The sequence below is a fragment of the Mobula hypostoma genome, chromosome 10 (genome assembly GCF_963921235.1).
Source record: "Mobula hypostoma chromosome 10, sMobHyp1.1, whole genome shotgun sequence".
Lineage (NCBI taxonomy): Eukaryota > Metazoa > Chordata > Chondrichthyes > Myliobatiformes > Myliobatidae > Mobula > Mobula hypostoma.
The window spans coordinates 49,687,071-49,703,089 of record NC_086106.1 but is presented as its reverse complement, the minus strand read 5'-3'; the positions used below and the strand labels follow the sequence as shown (position 1 = coordinate 49,703,089).

General features: G+C 41.3%; 1 protein-coding gene across 1 annotated transcript in view; it reads right to left on the bottom strand.

Moving 5' to 3' along the window:
• The window catches only part of si:ch211-26b3.4 (connector enhancer of kinase suppressor of ras 2), an 841,707-nt gene that overhangs the window by 219,362 nt on the left and 606,326 nt on the right, over positions 1-16,019 (bottom strand). Inside the window, exon 12 of the mRNA XM_063060466.1 lies at positions 8,924-9,162. Within this exon, the coding sequence (XP_062916536.1) occupies positions 8,924-9,162 (239 nt within the window). The remainder of the gene's footprint in view (positions 1-8,923; positions 9,163-16,019) is intronic.

The following is a 16,019-nucleotide window of genomic DNA, read 5'->3' as shown; positions in this document are numbered from 1 at the left end:
ACATGACTTCCCAACTTTATACCCAATAACCCCACCAATAAAGGCAAGCATGCTGTATACCGACTTTACCACCCCTTCTGCTTGTGTTGCCACTTTCAGGAGCTAAAACTTAAACCTCAAAATCCTGTATATCAATTCTCCGAACAGTCCTACCATTCACTGTAATACTTCCTGACACTTCACAAAATCAATCCAGGTTAAACTCCGATGGCCATTTTTCTGACCCTTCATCAGAACTGGGAACTCATTTCACAGAAGCTGCCTGATCTACAAAGTATTTCCAGCATTTTCATTATTTTTTTAAATTTTAGTTTCCAGCATCTTCAGCTTCTTCTTTTCTAATTGAATCTGACAACTGCCTTGGTGGAATTTGAACTCAAGTACCCAGACTGGAGTTCCGGTAGTTTAATGACTGGTTTGGCACTAATCATGCTTCAGCTTGATAGAAGTTGACATTTCTTCAATTTAGAACCTTTAATCCAGATCTAAGTCATCTATTTTTCACAACTACATATGTATCCAGCTGGATTCTGACCCAAAACTCTCTCCCAGGGCAAACTTTTTCACTTGCCAGGTTCACTTCCAGGAATTAAATCCAGCATTAGCCTTTCTTCTGTTTACTGTATTTGGCAGTGATTAAAAGAGCTGTCTTGATTAAATTTCAAGACGTCTGCTCTCTGGATATCCTTTACTCTGTTAAGGTTAATGCTGGAGTTCCATCCTATTATTGCCTTGCACTCCATACATTTCAGTTGTCTGTATACTATATTGGTTCCTTAAGATTGTCATAGCTGGAGGTGGTAATGGGGTCAAGCTCCCACTGCCTTTTAAATGCTCCCAATGGCGTGCACCTCAAATAGCCTCTGACAACCAAGTCCACTTCCTGGCCTTCACATGTGGCTTAGCTACTAAGCCTGGTGGAAGTGTTTCCAGTGACAGGAGAAGGGGCAGAGGCTGGTTACTGATGCCTTAAAACCAGATGCTTTGGGCAGATGAGGCTTGTTAGCTATGGTTGGCAGCTCATCTAGGAAAAGGTCTGATCTCAAACCTCCAGTTTCTTGCAGCAAGCACACTCATGGGGAAGGCTTCAGAAGTAAACTCCGAGGCAAAACTCTGGAGTTGGAGTCCCTAAGACAACCTACATTGAGTTCAATGCTGACTGGCAACTCCTGCGACGCTGCTGGTACCAAGATGTATCTGTCTCTGCCTTTCCTTTGGGTCCATCAGATGTGTGCAGAGGGGGAGCTTGCAACATAGGCAACAGCTTGCTCTCCATATCGTACTGCCCAGATTTGCGTATCTAGACAGCTAGGGTACAATATCCATGGTCAACTCTGATCAACGGAGACCTCATACTGTATATATTTGCTCCAATTCTGTTCCTTAGTTCACTAACATGACTTCATAGAGTCAAGGAGTAATTCAGCACAGAAATAGCCCCTTGGAACAATCTAGTCCAAGTGTAAGGGGTTTCTTCTTTTATGTTACTGCGAAGGCTAACAAAATGGCTTCTTTGTTATGTTATACATAATTAAAATGGCTTTTCTGTAATAATAACTGCGATGTAAGGAGTTCTCTCTCTCTCTCTGCTTGTTTGGGTTATATTATTGATAAGAGAGAGAATGAACCAATTGGGATAGATGTTATTCTTTCTTGCGTGTCTGTAAGCTATTGTTTTTTGTAGGCATTGAGGCGCGATGGGGACAGAGAGAGGAGACGTGATACTGTAAGCTAGGCGGTGGGATGGACCCCGCGTGGGAGTCTGAGGCCCAGGGTCTTCAGTGAGGAGAGGAGATGAAGACAGACTCATGTGGAGCGTTTGGTTGACCACCATGGTCGGTCCCAGGCAGTTGGAGTGGATCGAATGGTGGAAAGAATACTGCATTAAATGAGCTCCAACTGTTGTGCATGAAGTGGTTGAACTTTGATAAGTTTGGCGCTTTTTATTTTCCTTTTATATTTTATCTCTATTAATTACATAGTTCCAGTAAGATCTATAAAGTGTAATAATTTAATTTGTATATAGTGTACTGTCTGTTATTTGGCGGGGTGGGGTACATCACACAGCATCCACACAAACGCGATTACCCAGTTTGGTGGGGCTGAAGGCTGCTCCCCCAGACGAAAGCGAGCTGAGCGAGCCTAAGGCTTACCAAGGGGCTACACATGTTAGTCCAGTATTTTTGCCTAGTCAAATTTAACTTCACCCAGATCATAGTCCTCCATATCTTTTTAATCCATGGACAGTATCAATCCAAACTTCTCTTAAATGTTGCAATTGAACTTGCATCAACCATTTCTGCTGGTTCTAAGTAAAGTTATTATCAATGTACAAGTATGTCACCATATACAAACCCCAGATTTGTTTCCATGTGGGTATACACAGTAAGTCCAATAACCATAACAGAATCAATGAAAGACCACACCCAAAAGGCCGGACAAACAACCAATAAGCAAAAGACAATAGAGAAAATAATAATGATAAATAAACAAGCAATAAATATTGAGAATCTCAGGGCTGTATATGTACTTCAATAATGAATTTACTTCGAACTTTGAGCATGAGGTGAAGACTCCCTGAAAGTGAGATTCTGATCTCACCCAACTTAGGGGGAAAAGCCTGCATGCTTTAACCTGATCTATACCCCTCATAATTTTGAATACTTCTGTAAGATCTCTCCTTATTCTCCTGCACTCCAAGGAATAAAGTCCTATGCTATTCAACTTATCACTGTAACTGAGGCCCTCAGCATCCGTGTAAACTTTCTCTGCATTCTTTCAATCTTATTGATAGCTTTCCTGCAGGTAGGTGACCAGAACTGCACAAAATACTCTAAATTTGGCCTCAAAACTTGTCTTATACAACTTCAACATAATTTTCCAACTCCTCTAATTGATTTATGAAAGCCAATGTGCAAAATGCTCTCCTTATGACCCCATCTACCCGTGATTCCACTTTGAAGGAAATATGGACCTGTATCCCCAGGTCATCTCGTGCCCTACCATTCACTGTGCAAGTCTCAGCCCAGTTCATCCTCCCAAAGGGAGGCAAACTAGGGCAAGGCTTGACTGCATTAAAATCCATCTGTCATTCTTCAGCCTACTTTTCCAGATGATCCAAATCACTGTGCAAGCTTTGGTAGCCTTCCTCACTGTCCAATATGTCCTCAATTTTAGTGTCATCCACAAATTTACTGATCTAGTTCATCACATTACCAATAGACCAGGAATCAGTTGTTGATTGCCTGAGCATATCTTCTCTCAATATTTCAATATCTTTACCTCAACCAATGTGTGGGCACGTGGCCAAGTGGTTAAGGCATTGGACTAGCACCTTAAGGTTGTGAGTTCGAGCCCCACCCGAGGGAATGTGTTGTGTCCTTGAACAACTCACTTAATCACACATTGCTCTGCGACAACATTGGTGCCAAGCTGTATGGGTCCTAATGCCCTTCCCTTGGACAACACTGGTGTCGTGGAGAGGGGAGACTTGCAGCATAGGCAACTGCCGGTCTTCTATACAACCTTGCCCAGGCCTGTTGCCTGGAGACTGAAGACTTTCCAGGAGCAGATCCATGGTCTCACAAGACTAATGGATGCCTTTTACCTCAACCAACATTGCTGCAACCCTTTATTATATTACCTGTCTCTCTGTCTCATATGATAACGCTGAAATCAGTACCGTGGAAAACGTCAACTTTCAGTGATTTATACTCAGACTAAACTTTAATGGAATTTAATTTATCGGCACAGCTTTAAGCAATATTATGGCAATGGCCACAATATTATGCAGTCATACTTTTATCGGTGTTTTTATTTCCTTGTTTTCTAATAGAAACCACTGAACACGTTGGACTGTTTTGTTTCTGTTAGTTTCCACTGGCTTCCAAAGTCATACCTCTGCCTCCCATACTTGATTATTAATCAACTATCTTCCTCAGACAATATTGTGACAGTGTCAGTTCTATTTCTCTTATAATCGAGTTTAAAACTTCCCCGAAGGCACCAGCAGACCCCGTAAGGACAGTGGTGCCAGCTCTGCTGGGATGACTGCCCATATTACCCATGTACTCTCTTCCCCCAGAGCTAGTCCCAATATCCTGGGGACCTGAGGTAATCCTCCAACAACATCTCTTCAACGTGCATTCATTTTTATTTTCTTCTTACTTGCCTGCCCACGGGGGCTTGACAATATCTAATTTGGAGGTGGAAATCAGAGGTTCTGCCATATCCTGAAGAATAGCTAAAGAGTTTTTTGTCCCATGCTCTTATAACATGAATAATACCAGTATTAATCTAATTGACCTTTTAGCTATTATCTTATTAATTGTGGCTTACAAGTTATTTATCATTAAAACTGTGATAGACAGTGGATCGAGTATCCCAGAGTTAATACAGTTGATCATGTAGATGCGGATTTTGATAAGGTGTTTGAAAAGATACCATAAGTTACAGTAGATATCAGTAGATTAAAGTTATGGGACTCAAGGAACAATAGTGGCTTGGTTACAAAATTGGATTAGAGAAAGGAAATAAGGATAGAGGTGAGTCGGCATATTTGAAACTGAGGAACAAATCCAGTTGTCTTCCCCAAGGGTCAATTTTGCACCCATTACTCTTCCTACTATAAATTAATGATATGGAAAGATATACAGAGCGTAATTTCAATGTTTGTTGAGGATACAAAGGTCTCAAAGATAATCAACAGCAAGAGGCCAGAAGCATGACACAGTGATGCATTTAGTACAGCTGTTGCCTCACATTTCCAAAGACCCATGTCCAATGCTGATCAATGGCATTGTTGTGTGGAGTTTGCACCTTCTCCCTGTGGCTGTGTAGGTTTCTTTTGGGTGGTCACCTTCCTCCCACATCCCAAAACCATGCCGGCTGGCCAATGTGAAGTTTCTTTGGTGTTCAGGTACGTAAAAGAATCTCGGGAGTGAGTTGTGGAGAAGATAGGTTACAGAGAATATTAATGGAGGAATGGAATTGCTCTATGAACCAGCATGGATGCAATAAACTGAATGGGGTCTTTCTACGCTGTAAGTATATGTATCAGGACATGAGATGCTTGAGAAACAGACAGACACACGCAATTCAAGACTAAAGGAGAGGAGTAGTTTACTTCAGTGGGCAGAAAGTGTGGATGGATATAAACAGGCCCAAGGAAGTGACAAAACAAGTTGAGAAATCGGACCATGAAGTATCCAGATTCTTTCTGTTCATAATTAGAAACACAGCAGTACAACCAAAGAAGTTATGCTAAATCTTTATAAAACACTGTGGTACTCCAGCTGGAATATTTTGTTCACTTCCTGGGATCACCACCTTTGGAATAATGTCAAGGACTAAGTGATTGATGAGAACAAGAACAGGATGAGAGAGTGCAGTTCTGTGGAGGCATTGGGGAAACTGAAGTTGTTCTCTGTATTTATTGGTTAGGGCACTGAGTACAAGAGTTTGGCCATCATATTGCAGCTGTACAAGACATTGGTGAGACCGTATTTGGACTACAGTGTGTAGGTTTGGTCCCCATACTATGGAAAAGATGCTAAGCTAGAGAGGGTGTAGAAAAGATTCACAAGGATCTTGTTGAAACGAGATAGGCTTGAGTTATTAGGAGTGACTGGATAGGCTGGAACTCCTTTCCCCAGTGTGAAAGAGGTGGGGTAGGGGGAGAAACTTAAAATGATAAAATCACGAGGGATATAGGTGAGGAGGATGGTCACAGTTCTTTTCTCAATACAGAACGAACTGGAACTAGAGGGAGTAGGGTTAATGTGAGAGGGGAAGGATGAAGGGGGACCTGTGGAGCAGGTATTTCATGCAGATGACACTGGGTACATGGAATAAGTTGCCAGAGAGTAGGGGTGGGTACAATTGCGTGATATTGGGATAGGAAAGGCTCTGAGGGATATGGGCCAAATGCAGACAATGCCGACTTGCTCAGGAATGCACCTTGGTCAGTAAGGACAAGTTGGGCTGAAGCGCCACATTTAGTGGTACACAACTCTATGACTTTCTGCAACACCCAAAATGCTGGAGCAACTCAGTAGGTCAGGCAGCATCTATGGAGGGGAAAGTAACATGAGGATGCTTTCCTTCTTTCTGTGGTAAGTTGGTACGAACTGGAATTGCCTGGCTGAAGAGGCACTGGAAGCATATTCAACTTTAATTTGCAAAGTTAATCGAATAAACAAATGAAAAGTAAAAACATATAATATTATACTCAAAGAGTCTTCTTCTGCAATGTGTTAATACATTAACCTTCATGGCTTTAGAATGTGTTAGAGAGTTTTAAAATCAGTGCTTTTTGAGGTCACTGTTGTAGGAAAACACAGCAGCCAACCTAAAAATAGCAATATTCCAAAAATAGCACTGAGGAGGATGATCAGCATTAGCTGTTGTTTCAGAGTAAGATATTGAACTATGAATTAAAAAGGTGCAGAGTACAGTGATAAGTCAGTGGTTCTAAAATCTGACAGATATTATACAAAACAGAAGCTGGCAAGAAATAGATTGTAAATAACAGCATGTCAGCAAAAATGAAATTTCCCCGTAGACTGACAGTGACAGCAACAAACTCTCAAGCTTTTCTTAGAGGTATTCCATGAATACCTGACAGTATTCATCCCCCACAACTACTTTCACACTTTACTGTCTCAGCATCTAAATTTAAAATATATTGAAGTAGGATTTTTTGAGCTAATCTACAAAACATTATGCATCATGTCAAATGAAAAAAGATTCCAAAACCTGTCAACAATTTACTAAAAATTAAAAACAAAAATTGAGAGGCTGACAAAATATTCATTCCTTTTGTAATTACTACACTAACTTTCCTCAGGTGCAATATACTTTGACACCATAAGTCACTATAAGTGAGCTGCAGAAGTCAGTGACTTCAATTGGGGGTGAAGTTGCTAGCTCCACAATCTCTAAGGCCTTACACAAAAAGGTTATTTATGGAAGAGTGACAAGAAAGAAGACCCGGCTAAAAAAAAACATATCTTTGCCTGTAAAGACTTTGCAAAGTGTCAGGTAGAAGATACTGTAACAATATGGAAGATGGTCTTGTGGTCGGATGAGACTAAAGTGGATCATTTTGGCCTCAACATTAAACAACATGTGTGGTGTAAATCTAATAGTGTGCATCAGCCAGATAACACCATCCTGACAGTAAAGTATGGTGGACGTAGTATCATGCTATGGTGATGCTTTTCAGCAGCAGGGAGTGGAAGTCTGGTCAAGCTTGATGGGAAGATGAATGCTGCTAAATCCAGAGAGATCCTGGATAAAAACCTGCCAGAAAGCTTAAACTGGGGAAAAAGTTTATCTTTCAGCAGGACAACGACCCAAAGCACACTGCCAGAGCAACCATGGAGTGGCATCAAATGAAGAAAATTGATGTCCTTGAGTGGCCCAGTCAGAGTCTCAATCTTAACGATCGAACATCTCTGGCAAGACCTCAAGATTGCTATCCACCACTACTCCCAACTAACCAGGCACAGCTTGAACAATTTTGCAAGGAGGAATGGTAAAACCTTACTCCATCACATCAAAGCTAATAGAGGTTTATTCAAAAAGACTGCAGGCTGTAATAGCTGTGAGAAGTGGTTCAACTAAGCACTGAGCAAAGATGGATGAATACTTTTAACCTGCTGACATTTCAAGTTCTGAATTTTTAGTTTTTCATGCTTTACAATTTTCTCTGTTTTTTGGGCTTTGCTGTGAAAAAAGGAGCAAGCAATTCACAAATAAAAATCTCAGTTAAATTGATCAAAATCCGTGGTTGTAATACTCATTTATGTGAACAAAGGTTTGGGGGCTGAATACATTTCCAAGGCTCTGTATATACATTCTGACATCTCAGACGTCTCCCAAATTAGCAATGCATCACCCAAACTCCTTCTGTCTCTGAATTTCATGGTTTCCTTTTCACTTATAAGCAAATATATTGTTCTTCCCTGTTTAGTCTTTTAAAGAACCCTTTCGGACCATGGAATACAGTTGAAATATTAATGTCATATGACAAATCAATGTATAACAATTGGCAGTATTGGTTAAAACAATTATTTGTTTTCAAAAACACTATTGCTAGCAGTTACGTGAACACATGCTCTTCACAATCATAATCCCAAGCTACCTTTTCTTAGTTTGCTAGACAAATGGGCTTCACAGCTAAGTTCTTGGTAGGTCATTGACTACAATAATTCTGCAGCTGTTGATTCTGGGGTAAATTACAAAGCACTACATTCTTTTTAAATCAGTTAAAACATATAACCATGACCTGGAGAAGAGAGATTTCCGACAGAGGTGTTAGCAGAGTTTTGCAAAAATGTTAAATGCCACAAATCAGCCACATGTGCACAACAAAGTATATCTTGACAGCTCAAATAATATTTGCTCTAAAAAACAATTGAGACTATTGTGTAGCCAATTAAATTACTGAATGACTATTAAAAACTCAAGTTAAGATGCACCTAATACCAGCAACGCTTGCTATGTAACGGATGGCTATTACGAAGAGACAATAAGGATTTATACACAGTTTATGCAGAAAGGGAAGCTAAGGCAGTGCTTAGTTTTCCTTTGGGAATTTTTTAAGGGGACCAACAACATAAAATTGCCTCTGATAGGAATAATATCTGCCTTTTCTGTTTTAAATTACTTCCATTGGTATTAAACAAAACAGTTTAACTACCTTTTCAAGCCATTTCTGTCTAAGCTATTCTTCCCGATGAATAGGGTTATTCCATTCCTGAATGATTGCATATAAATTACAACTAGAACTGTGGAGTGCATTTTAAAATGCATGGAACATGAACCCTTTGCTAAGCTTAATATCAAAACGTAACATTTTAAATTTGTGTCCAAGAAACAAAGTGGAAAATAAAACCAACAATTTGACTTTAGAACTTACATGGTAGAGAGGCACCGTGTTGCTTTCAGGCAGTGGAAAGTTCAAGATCTCCTGGGGAGTGGGCTCGAGTCTCACTGGGGCTGTCAGTACAGAGGGACTAATAGGGTAGCTGGGACTACCTGGGTTCTTCCTTCTCCTTGATCTCCTGCCTGTGTCTCTCTTGCTGTCCCTCTGTGTCATAGGCTCCTCTTGAATGATCAGAACCTTATCATCACTCAGGTATTGTAGAAGTGAATCCTCTGGGTCAAATGAGGAAAGAACCAGAAAGTAGTGAGTTCATTTGCAAATGCATCAAAACACACAAGCTTGAAAAAATACGTTAAAGAATCACTTCCTTTAAAAATTCAGGCAACCACAAGGCAGCATCATTACAGCCCACAGCCATATGATCGAAACCATGTTCGGATACACCCAATCGAAACTACTAACTGTTCCATTACACCAAAAGCTTATTTTGTAGGTACTGGTAAAGTTACCATAAAAAGACATTGTGCAGTTTTATTTTCTGTCATATTGTGCATGAAAAAAAACAAAATATGGTTTAGGCTAGTTAGAATCTGTTTTGTAACTACTTGCTTCTGTAATAGCATATAGCACCTACGCATTTGGCAGTGATCTATTTTCTCAGAAGTTTGTGAAGATTAGGCATGACATCTAAAAACCTGACAAACTTCTATAGAAGTGTCTTGGAGAACACATTTACAAGGAGTGTTGACATTTACAAGGAGTGTTGTTGCAGGAAATCCTCAGGGACCCCCACCACCCAGGTCATGCTCCCTTCTCACTGCTACCAAGAGGAAGGAGGTACAGAAGCTTCAGGACTCACACCACCAGGTTCAGGAGCAGTTATTACCCCTCAACCATCAGGCTCTTGAACCAAAGGAGAAACTTCACTCAACTTCACCTGCCTCATCACTGAAATGTTCCCACGATCTATGGTCTCACTCTCAAGTACTCTTCATCTCATGTTCTCAACATTTATTGCTTATTTATTTACTTATTATTTATTTATTTTTGTATTTGCAAGTTTTGTTATCTTTTGCACACTGGTTGAACGCCCATTAAGTTCGTTGATTTTGTTATGGTTATTTTTCTATTATGGATTTACTGCGTGAGCCTGCAGAAAGGTGAATCTCAGGATTGACAATGTGTACTTTGATAATAAATTTACTTTGAACTTCGACATTTACTTTATTTTAGGCACTACGCTAACAGTCATGTGAATATTTTTCATGTTCAATTATAATAAGAAAATCCTAAATAATGACATAAACTGTGCTTGTTTAGATTTATAATGTATAACAAAAGGTGACAATGCTGGATAAGCTCAGCAGGTCAGTCAGCACCTGTGGAAAGAGGAAGTTAATGCCTCAGGTCCAGCACCCATTCCAATGAAGTATTACTGAACCTGAAATGGCCAGCATTTCCTATTTTTATTTCGGATTTCCAGCATTAGCATTATCTTTTCAATTTTTTGTGCTTGTTACAGATTTACAAATTAATTTTCACCCTTTGAGACTTTTTAGTGCAGACTGAATCAAGAAGGGAGTACAAACTGTGGTTTATTTAAGAATGCTCCTCACCTTTCAAAGGAAAGTGTTCCTGTTACACCGCATAATTTTACCTCCTGCATACAGATGGTTGAGCCTGAGGTTGAAATCATACAACGACAAGGCCGCCAACCACCGATGGCCTGTAGCTTCCAGTTTCGCCGACGGCAGGATATAAGTAAGTGGGTTGTTGTCTGTCTTCACCTCAAACTTGGCCCCGTAGAGATAATCACTCAGCTTATCCACCACCGCCCATTTCAATGCCAGGAATTCCAACTTGTGGGTGGTATAGTTCCTCTCGGAGGGCGACAAACTCCGGCTGACAAACACTGCAGGTCTCAACCCGGCACCCTGATCTTGATACAAGACGGCCCCTAATCCCTTTCGGCTGGCATCGGTGTGTAGTACATAGGGTAACTGGGGGTCCGCAAAAGCCAGCACCGGTGCCTGGGTCAGTAACTCTTTCAGTGATTTAAAAGCCTCCTCACATTTTGCATCCCACCTCTGTCTGAAGGGCTCCGACGGGTTGAGATAGTCTCCAGTCTCCCGTCCCCTTTTACTTTTCTGCCCCGGGGGGTAACCATGTAGAAGCTGGTTCAAGGGATGACTCACTTTGGCGTAGCCCTTCATGAATCTCTGATAATAGCCACAGAACCCAAGAATGAGTGCAGAGCGCTCACAGTCTGGGGCCTTGGCCACGTAGTCACCGCTTCTATCTTAGTCGGGTCTGTATCTACTCCATCGCATCAGATTATGTGCCCAACATAGCTAACAGATATCTTGCAGAACTGGCATTTGTCCAGGGAGAGTTTTAACCCAAACATGCTCCCACAGAGAACTCCTTACTCAGCAGTTAACAGTAAGAGAAACCATTTTATCTTAACACTTCAGAGAAGCCATTTTGTAATAGGCAATTAACAGGTAACAGTCCATCTAATATTACTGAGAACACTACACAAGGATTGGCAGTGTCAACTAAATCTGTGATGTTGGCCCTATACATTTCTCAGTCTTCCTTACTGCAGTGTTGTCCCTCATCTCCAAAAGACTTCAAGAGAGAATGGAACTAGTCATCAGAGCTAAGGGAGAACTGTTCAACCTGTAATGATCACACTCCAGAACCAAATTCACTTAAACCTCTCTAGTTGTGTTGTTGTATACAGATTTTGCTAACATTTGCATACAATCACAGGCCAACCTGCAGGCCATCAGTAATACTTTCATCAAAGCATACAAAAAGGTGGCCTTGCACTCAACATCCACAAGACAAAGGAGCTCTACCACCTTACTCCTGCTGCATCAAGTATAATGGTTCATAATGACCCTGTAAAAAGACTATCATCATCCAAGTGTTGGAGCAAACCCTGCTGAAGGTAGTTATCATTGAGGAGATTCAACATTTCTTTCAATGCACAAGTACAGTCTTTGGTTGATTAAGGAAAAGGATATTCGAGATGAAGACCTCAAACCTGGTGCTAAACTTAATGATTCATTGGGCAATAGTCATCACTGCCCTTCAATAGGTGTGTGAGACTAGGTCTATGTAGGCATCTCATGGCATTGGAAAATAGCAGGAACATGTCTTTGCTGGAAGCCGGTATAAGCAATGTCAATATCCTCATCCAATCCAAAATACTCAGCACTGAGTACTATCATCCATGTGCCTATCTAAGAATTTCTTAAATGGCCTCAACCACCACCCCTGTCAGGCATTCTGCGCGCCCACCACTCTCTGTGTAAGCAATATTATCTCTGACACTCTCCTATACTTTCATCCAATCACATTAAAATTATGCCCTTTCGTATTGGCCATTTCTGCTTAATAAAGCTGCAACATCAACTTGTATCTCTTGACCTCAATCCCTTGAATAATGAAGGCAAATACACTTCCTTAACAGCCCTTTCAACTTTTTCAAGTTGTAACCCGTATCGACCACAATGTACTTAACATTTCCTCATAAACCATCCCATATTTCAGGAAGCAATCAGGTGAACCTTCTCTCCATTGTCTCTAGTGTAGGTACAGTGAATTTTGGTTAATTGCATCATCGGTTAATCGGGCAGCCGCTTATTTGGGACAATTCTTAAAGAACAAAAGCAAGTTGAGAAAATTGCTGGCATTCCCTTCATTTATTTGGGAAAATCTGCTACTTAAGCGCCACAGGAGACACCGAGCAGGTTCTAACTAGCACCATGCTTAGGGTGAACGATTTTTAAATAGTGTGTATTTGTGTCCAAAAAGCAATAACTTTTGTCACTGATAGTTGGCAAAAGATAATCAACTAGACAATACTGAACTGTTTTTCTCACTGCAGTTTCAAGCATTCAGCCTTGGAGATGCCAGAAATGGCCAGGAGTGAAAATGAAACTATTTCACTACTTCAACAAGTTAGGACCTATGAAGAATTTGAAGTTATAGACAATTCTCTTGAATGTTACAATGAAATCTACAATTTGGAGGGTGAAATCTTTGATAGCATTGCATGAACACAGTCCTTTATCTGCACCAGGTGTCTATGCCTGTACTATGACACAAGCTTTCACAATAGTCCAAATAGTACAGGCATATTGATGGTAGATGACAGATGAATTCCTCTCTCGATTACTATCGGAAAGATACTGTAGATGCTGGACGTGTGTAAGATGTTCCTACAGAATGGCTACAAGGTAAAGAAAATAAATCAGGCCCTTAAAAAGGCTGATGTCAAAACCAGGAAAACAGGAAATCTAACAACCCGTCACTACCACTTATCTTCCCTATATTTCAAAGGTTCAAAGGTTCAATTTAATGTCAGAGAAAGTATACAATATTAGATTAGATTAGATTCAACTTTATTGTCATTGGGCTGAGTACAGATACAAAGCCAATGAAATGCATTTAGCATCTGATCAGAAATGCAAAGAATAGTGTTATTTACAAAATAACTGCGAATAAAAAAAGTGCTACAGCACACAAATATGAAAGGACTGAGACAGTACAATATGGATGCAATACTGCTTAGTGTTGTGATGAGAGGTTCAGCAGTGTCACAGCCTCAGGGAAGAAGCTCTTCCTGTGCCTGCTGGTGCGGGAGCGGAGGCTCCTGTAGTGCACACCAGATGGGAGGAGAGTAAAAAGTCCATGGGTCAGGTGAGATGCATCCCTAATAATGCTTTTCGCCCTGTCCAGGCAGCGTTTGGTGAGCAATTGGGTGCCGATAATATGCTGGGCAGTTTTCATATGCTTTTTCTTTGCAAAGCATCCACGAAAACAGAGAAGTGTCCCAAAGAATGAACGATAGTTAAACGTGAGAACCCCAAAGTCCCCCCCAGCTCCCCCCTCCTGTGCGTAAGCGGCGGCGAGCAACAATCCCCCCTCCCCCCACCGGCAAAACAAAAAGTTTCCACAGTTTCTGGAAGGATCACCAGGATCCACAAACCCATAAGGAAGCTCAAATCACAGCTTATGTGGGTCAAAGACGACCTGGGCTCGGGTCAAAAATGACCTGGGCTCGGGTGAGCTGGCACTTAAAGGATTCCTTGTGAATGTGGAGCCGCAGATATCAGCCAGACAGGACACACAGTGGAAACCTGTATCAGGCAGCACAGGAGGTGTACCTGTCTGGGGCACCCAGAGAAATCGGCGGTAGCAGAGCACTGCATTCACAGTGGCCATTGTATTGACTTCAATGATACAAAACTACTGTGCTGCGTCAATGGCTTTTGGGACTGCCTGGTAAAGGAAGCCGTTGAAATAAAGCTAGACAAAAAAGAATTTTAACAAAGACAAAGGAAAAACTGGAATTTGATTGTAAACAAGGAGGGAGAGCAGAAACCTGACTGGATGAGGACCAACCAATCAGGAGGGACAAACTACGGGCTAGACATGGCCAGGCATCATCCCTGAAGAAGATGGCAGAGTTCGTCATTGAAAAGTCAGTTATAATTGATAGCTGTAGCCGACTGGAAACCTGAGAAGAGTTTATTCGTAAACTTACCATATTAGAACACCACACATTTTGCTGGCTCCTTCCATCTAGTTAATCTTCTCAGGCAAGGTTCTGGATAGATACAGACAGACGTCATTCTCCCTCCCTCAAACATAAGCAAGAAATGTTCCACAGAATTTATTATCTCCATTTTCCAATGCAGGGACGCTGGTCTCTGCGGGGGATTGCTGTGACTGTGCAACGGATGCTCCAGGTGTACCTGCAAGAGTGTTTGCAAGAGTTCAGGAGGAGCTGGATAGGCTGGTGATCAGCTGTGCCTGCAGGAGAAATGCTCTTTTCATGAGAGAGCCACGAGGATTCTCTTGGACAACACTCCTGTCGGAAAGTTACCAAGGAAATCATGGCCAAAGGGACCAGTACTTCATCAAAACCTGCACTGCAGACAAAAGCATGAGCACACTCTGTCTACTCCAGTGGAGAGATGGAAGAACAGTAGCATAGTGGTGAGCACAGCGCTCCACAGTACAGGTGACCCGCGTTCAATTCCCACCACTGCCTATAAGGAGTTTGTACATTCTCCTCGTGATCGCATGGGTTTCCTTCAGCAGCTCCGGTTTCCTCCCACAGTCCAAAGTCGTACCGGTTGGCAGTTTCATTGGTCTCCTTAAATTGTCCCATGAATAGGCTCAGATTAAATCAGAGGTTGCTGGGCAGTGTGTCTTGAGGGGCCGGAGAGGCCTGGTCTGCACTGTATCTCCATAAAACGAAATAAGTAATACTGAGACTTGCAAAATTAGAGTGACTTTCACAGAGAGAGTATGAAGGCATCTAAGGCATATATGAAGGTATGAAGTTTATATGTAAGGTCTCAGATTTTAAGAAGTCACTAATCTCAGTGAGGACAAGCAGCAGTCGGAACACTAGTCCTTTAAATAGGAGGGTTCAAAGAAATGCTTTCCCCCCGAGAGAGAAAGAACTGCTAATCTTCCAGACCACTAAAGCTAAAGATCACCTTGAAGACGGGTGCATGTTGCTTGAGGCTGGAAGACAATGGTGAGAAGGTGTCTCAGTGAAAAATGAGGAAATAAAATTCCTGAGCACGGGTTAAGTCAATTTTATGTTTTGTGAAGTGATACATTTCTCGTTACTTGTTCTACAGTTTGGCAGCACCAACAGACCACAAGAGTTGGCTCCCAACTGCATATGAACTAGGCAAGTTCGTATTTTAACTCCATGCACACATATATTTGTGCACAAATATACATTCATTTATAGAATTTAATGAAAAAAAACCTCATTAGTGAGGCAGTATATAAATCGGTTCCGGTATCACAACATTTTCACAAAATGCGGTAATTACTCAGATATTTTATTGCGTCTGAGGCTCATTTTGCAAACGAACCACAATTGTGTCATAACGTGAAAGGTCAAAGCAGCACCCTCAGCAGGTATATTAGTTTCCTGTATAATGACAGAAAGTCAGTGAGATGTCTGAGATATATTTAGACTTGAATCTTGCCAATGCTACCGGTAGATTTTTGCTGAACTCACGAGAGGGAAAGTTTTGCTCCGCAACATAGTTTTGGAATAAGTATTCCTAGGTCACAGCCAAAGCGG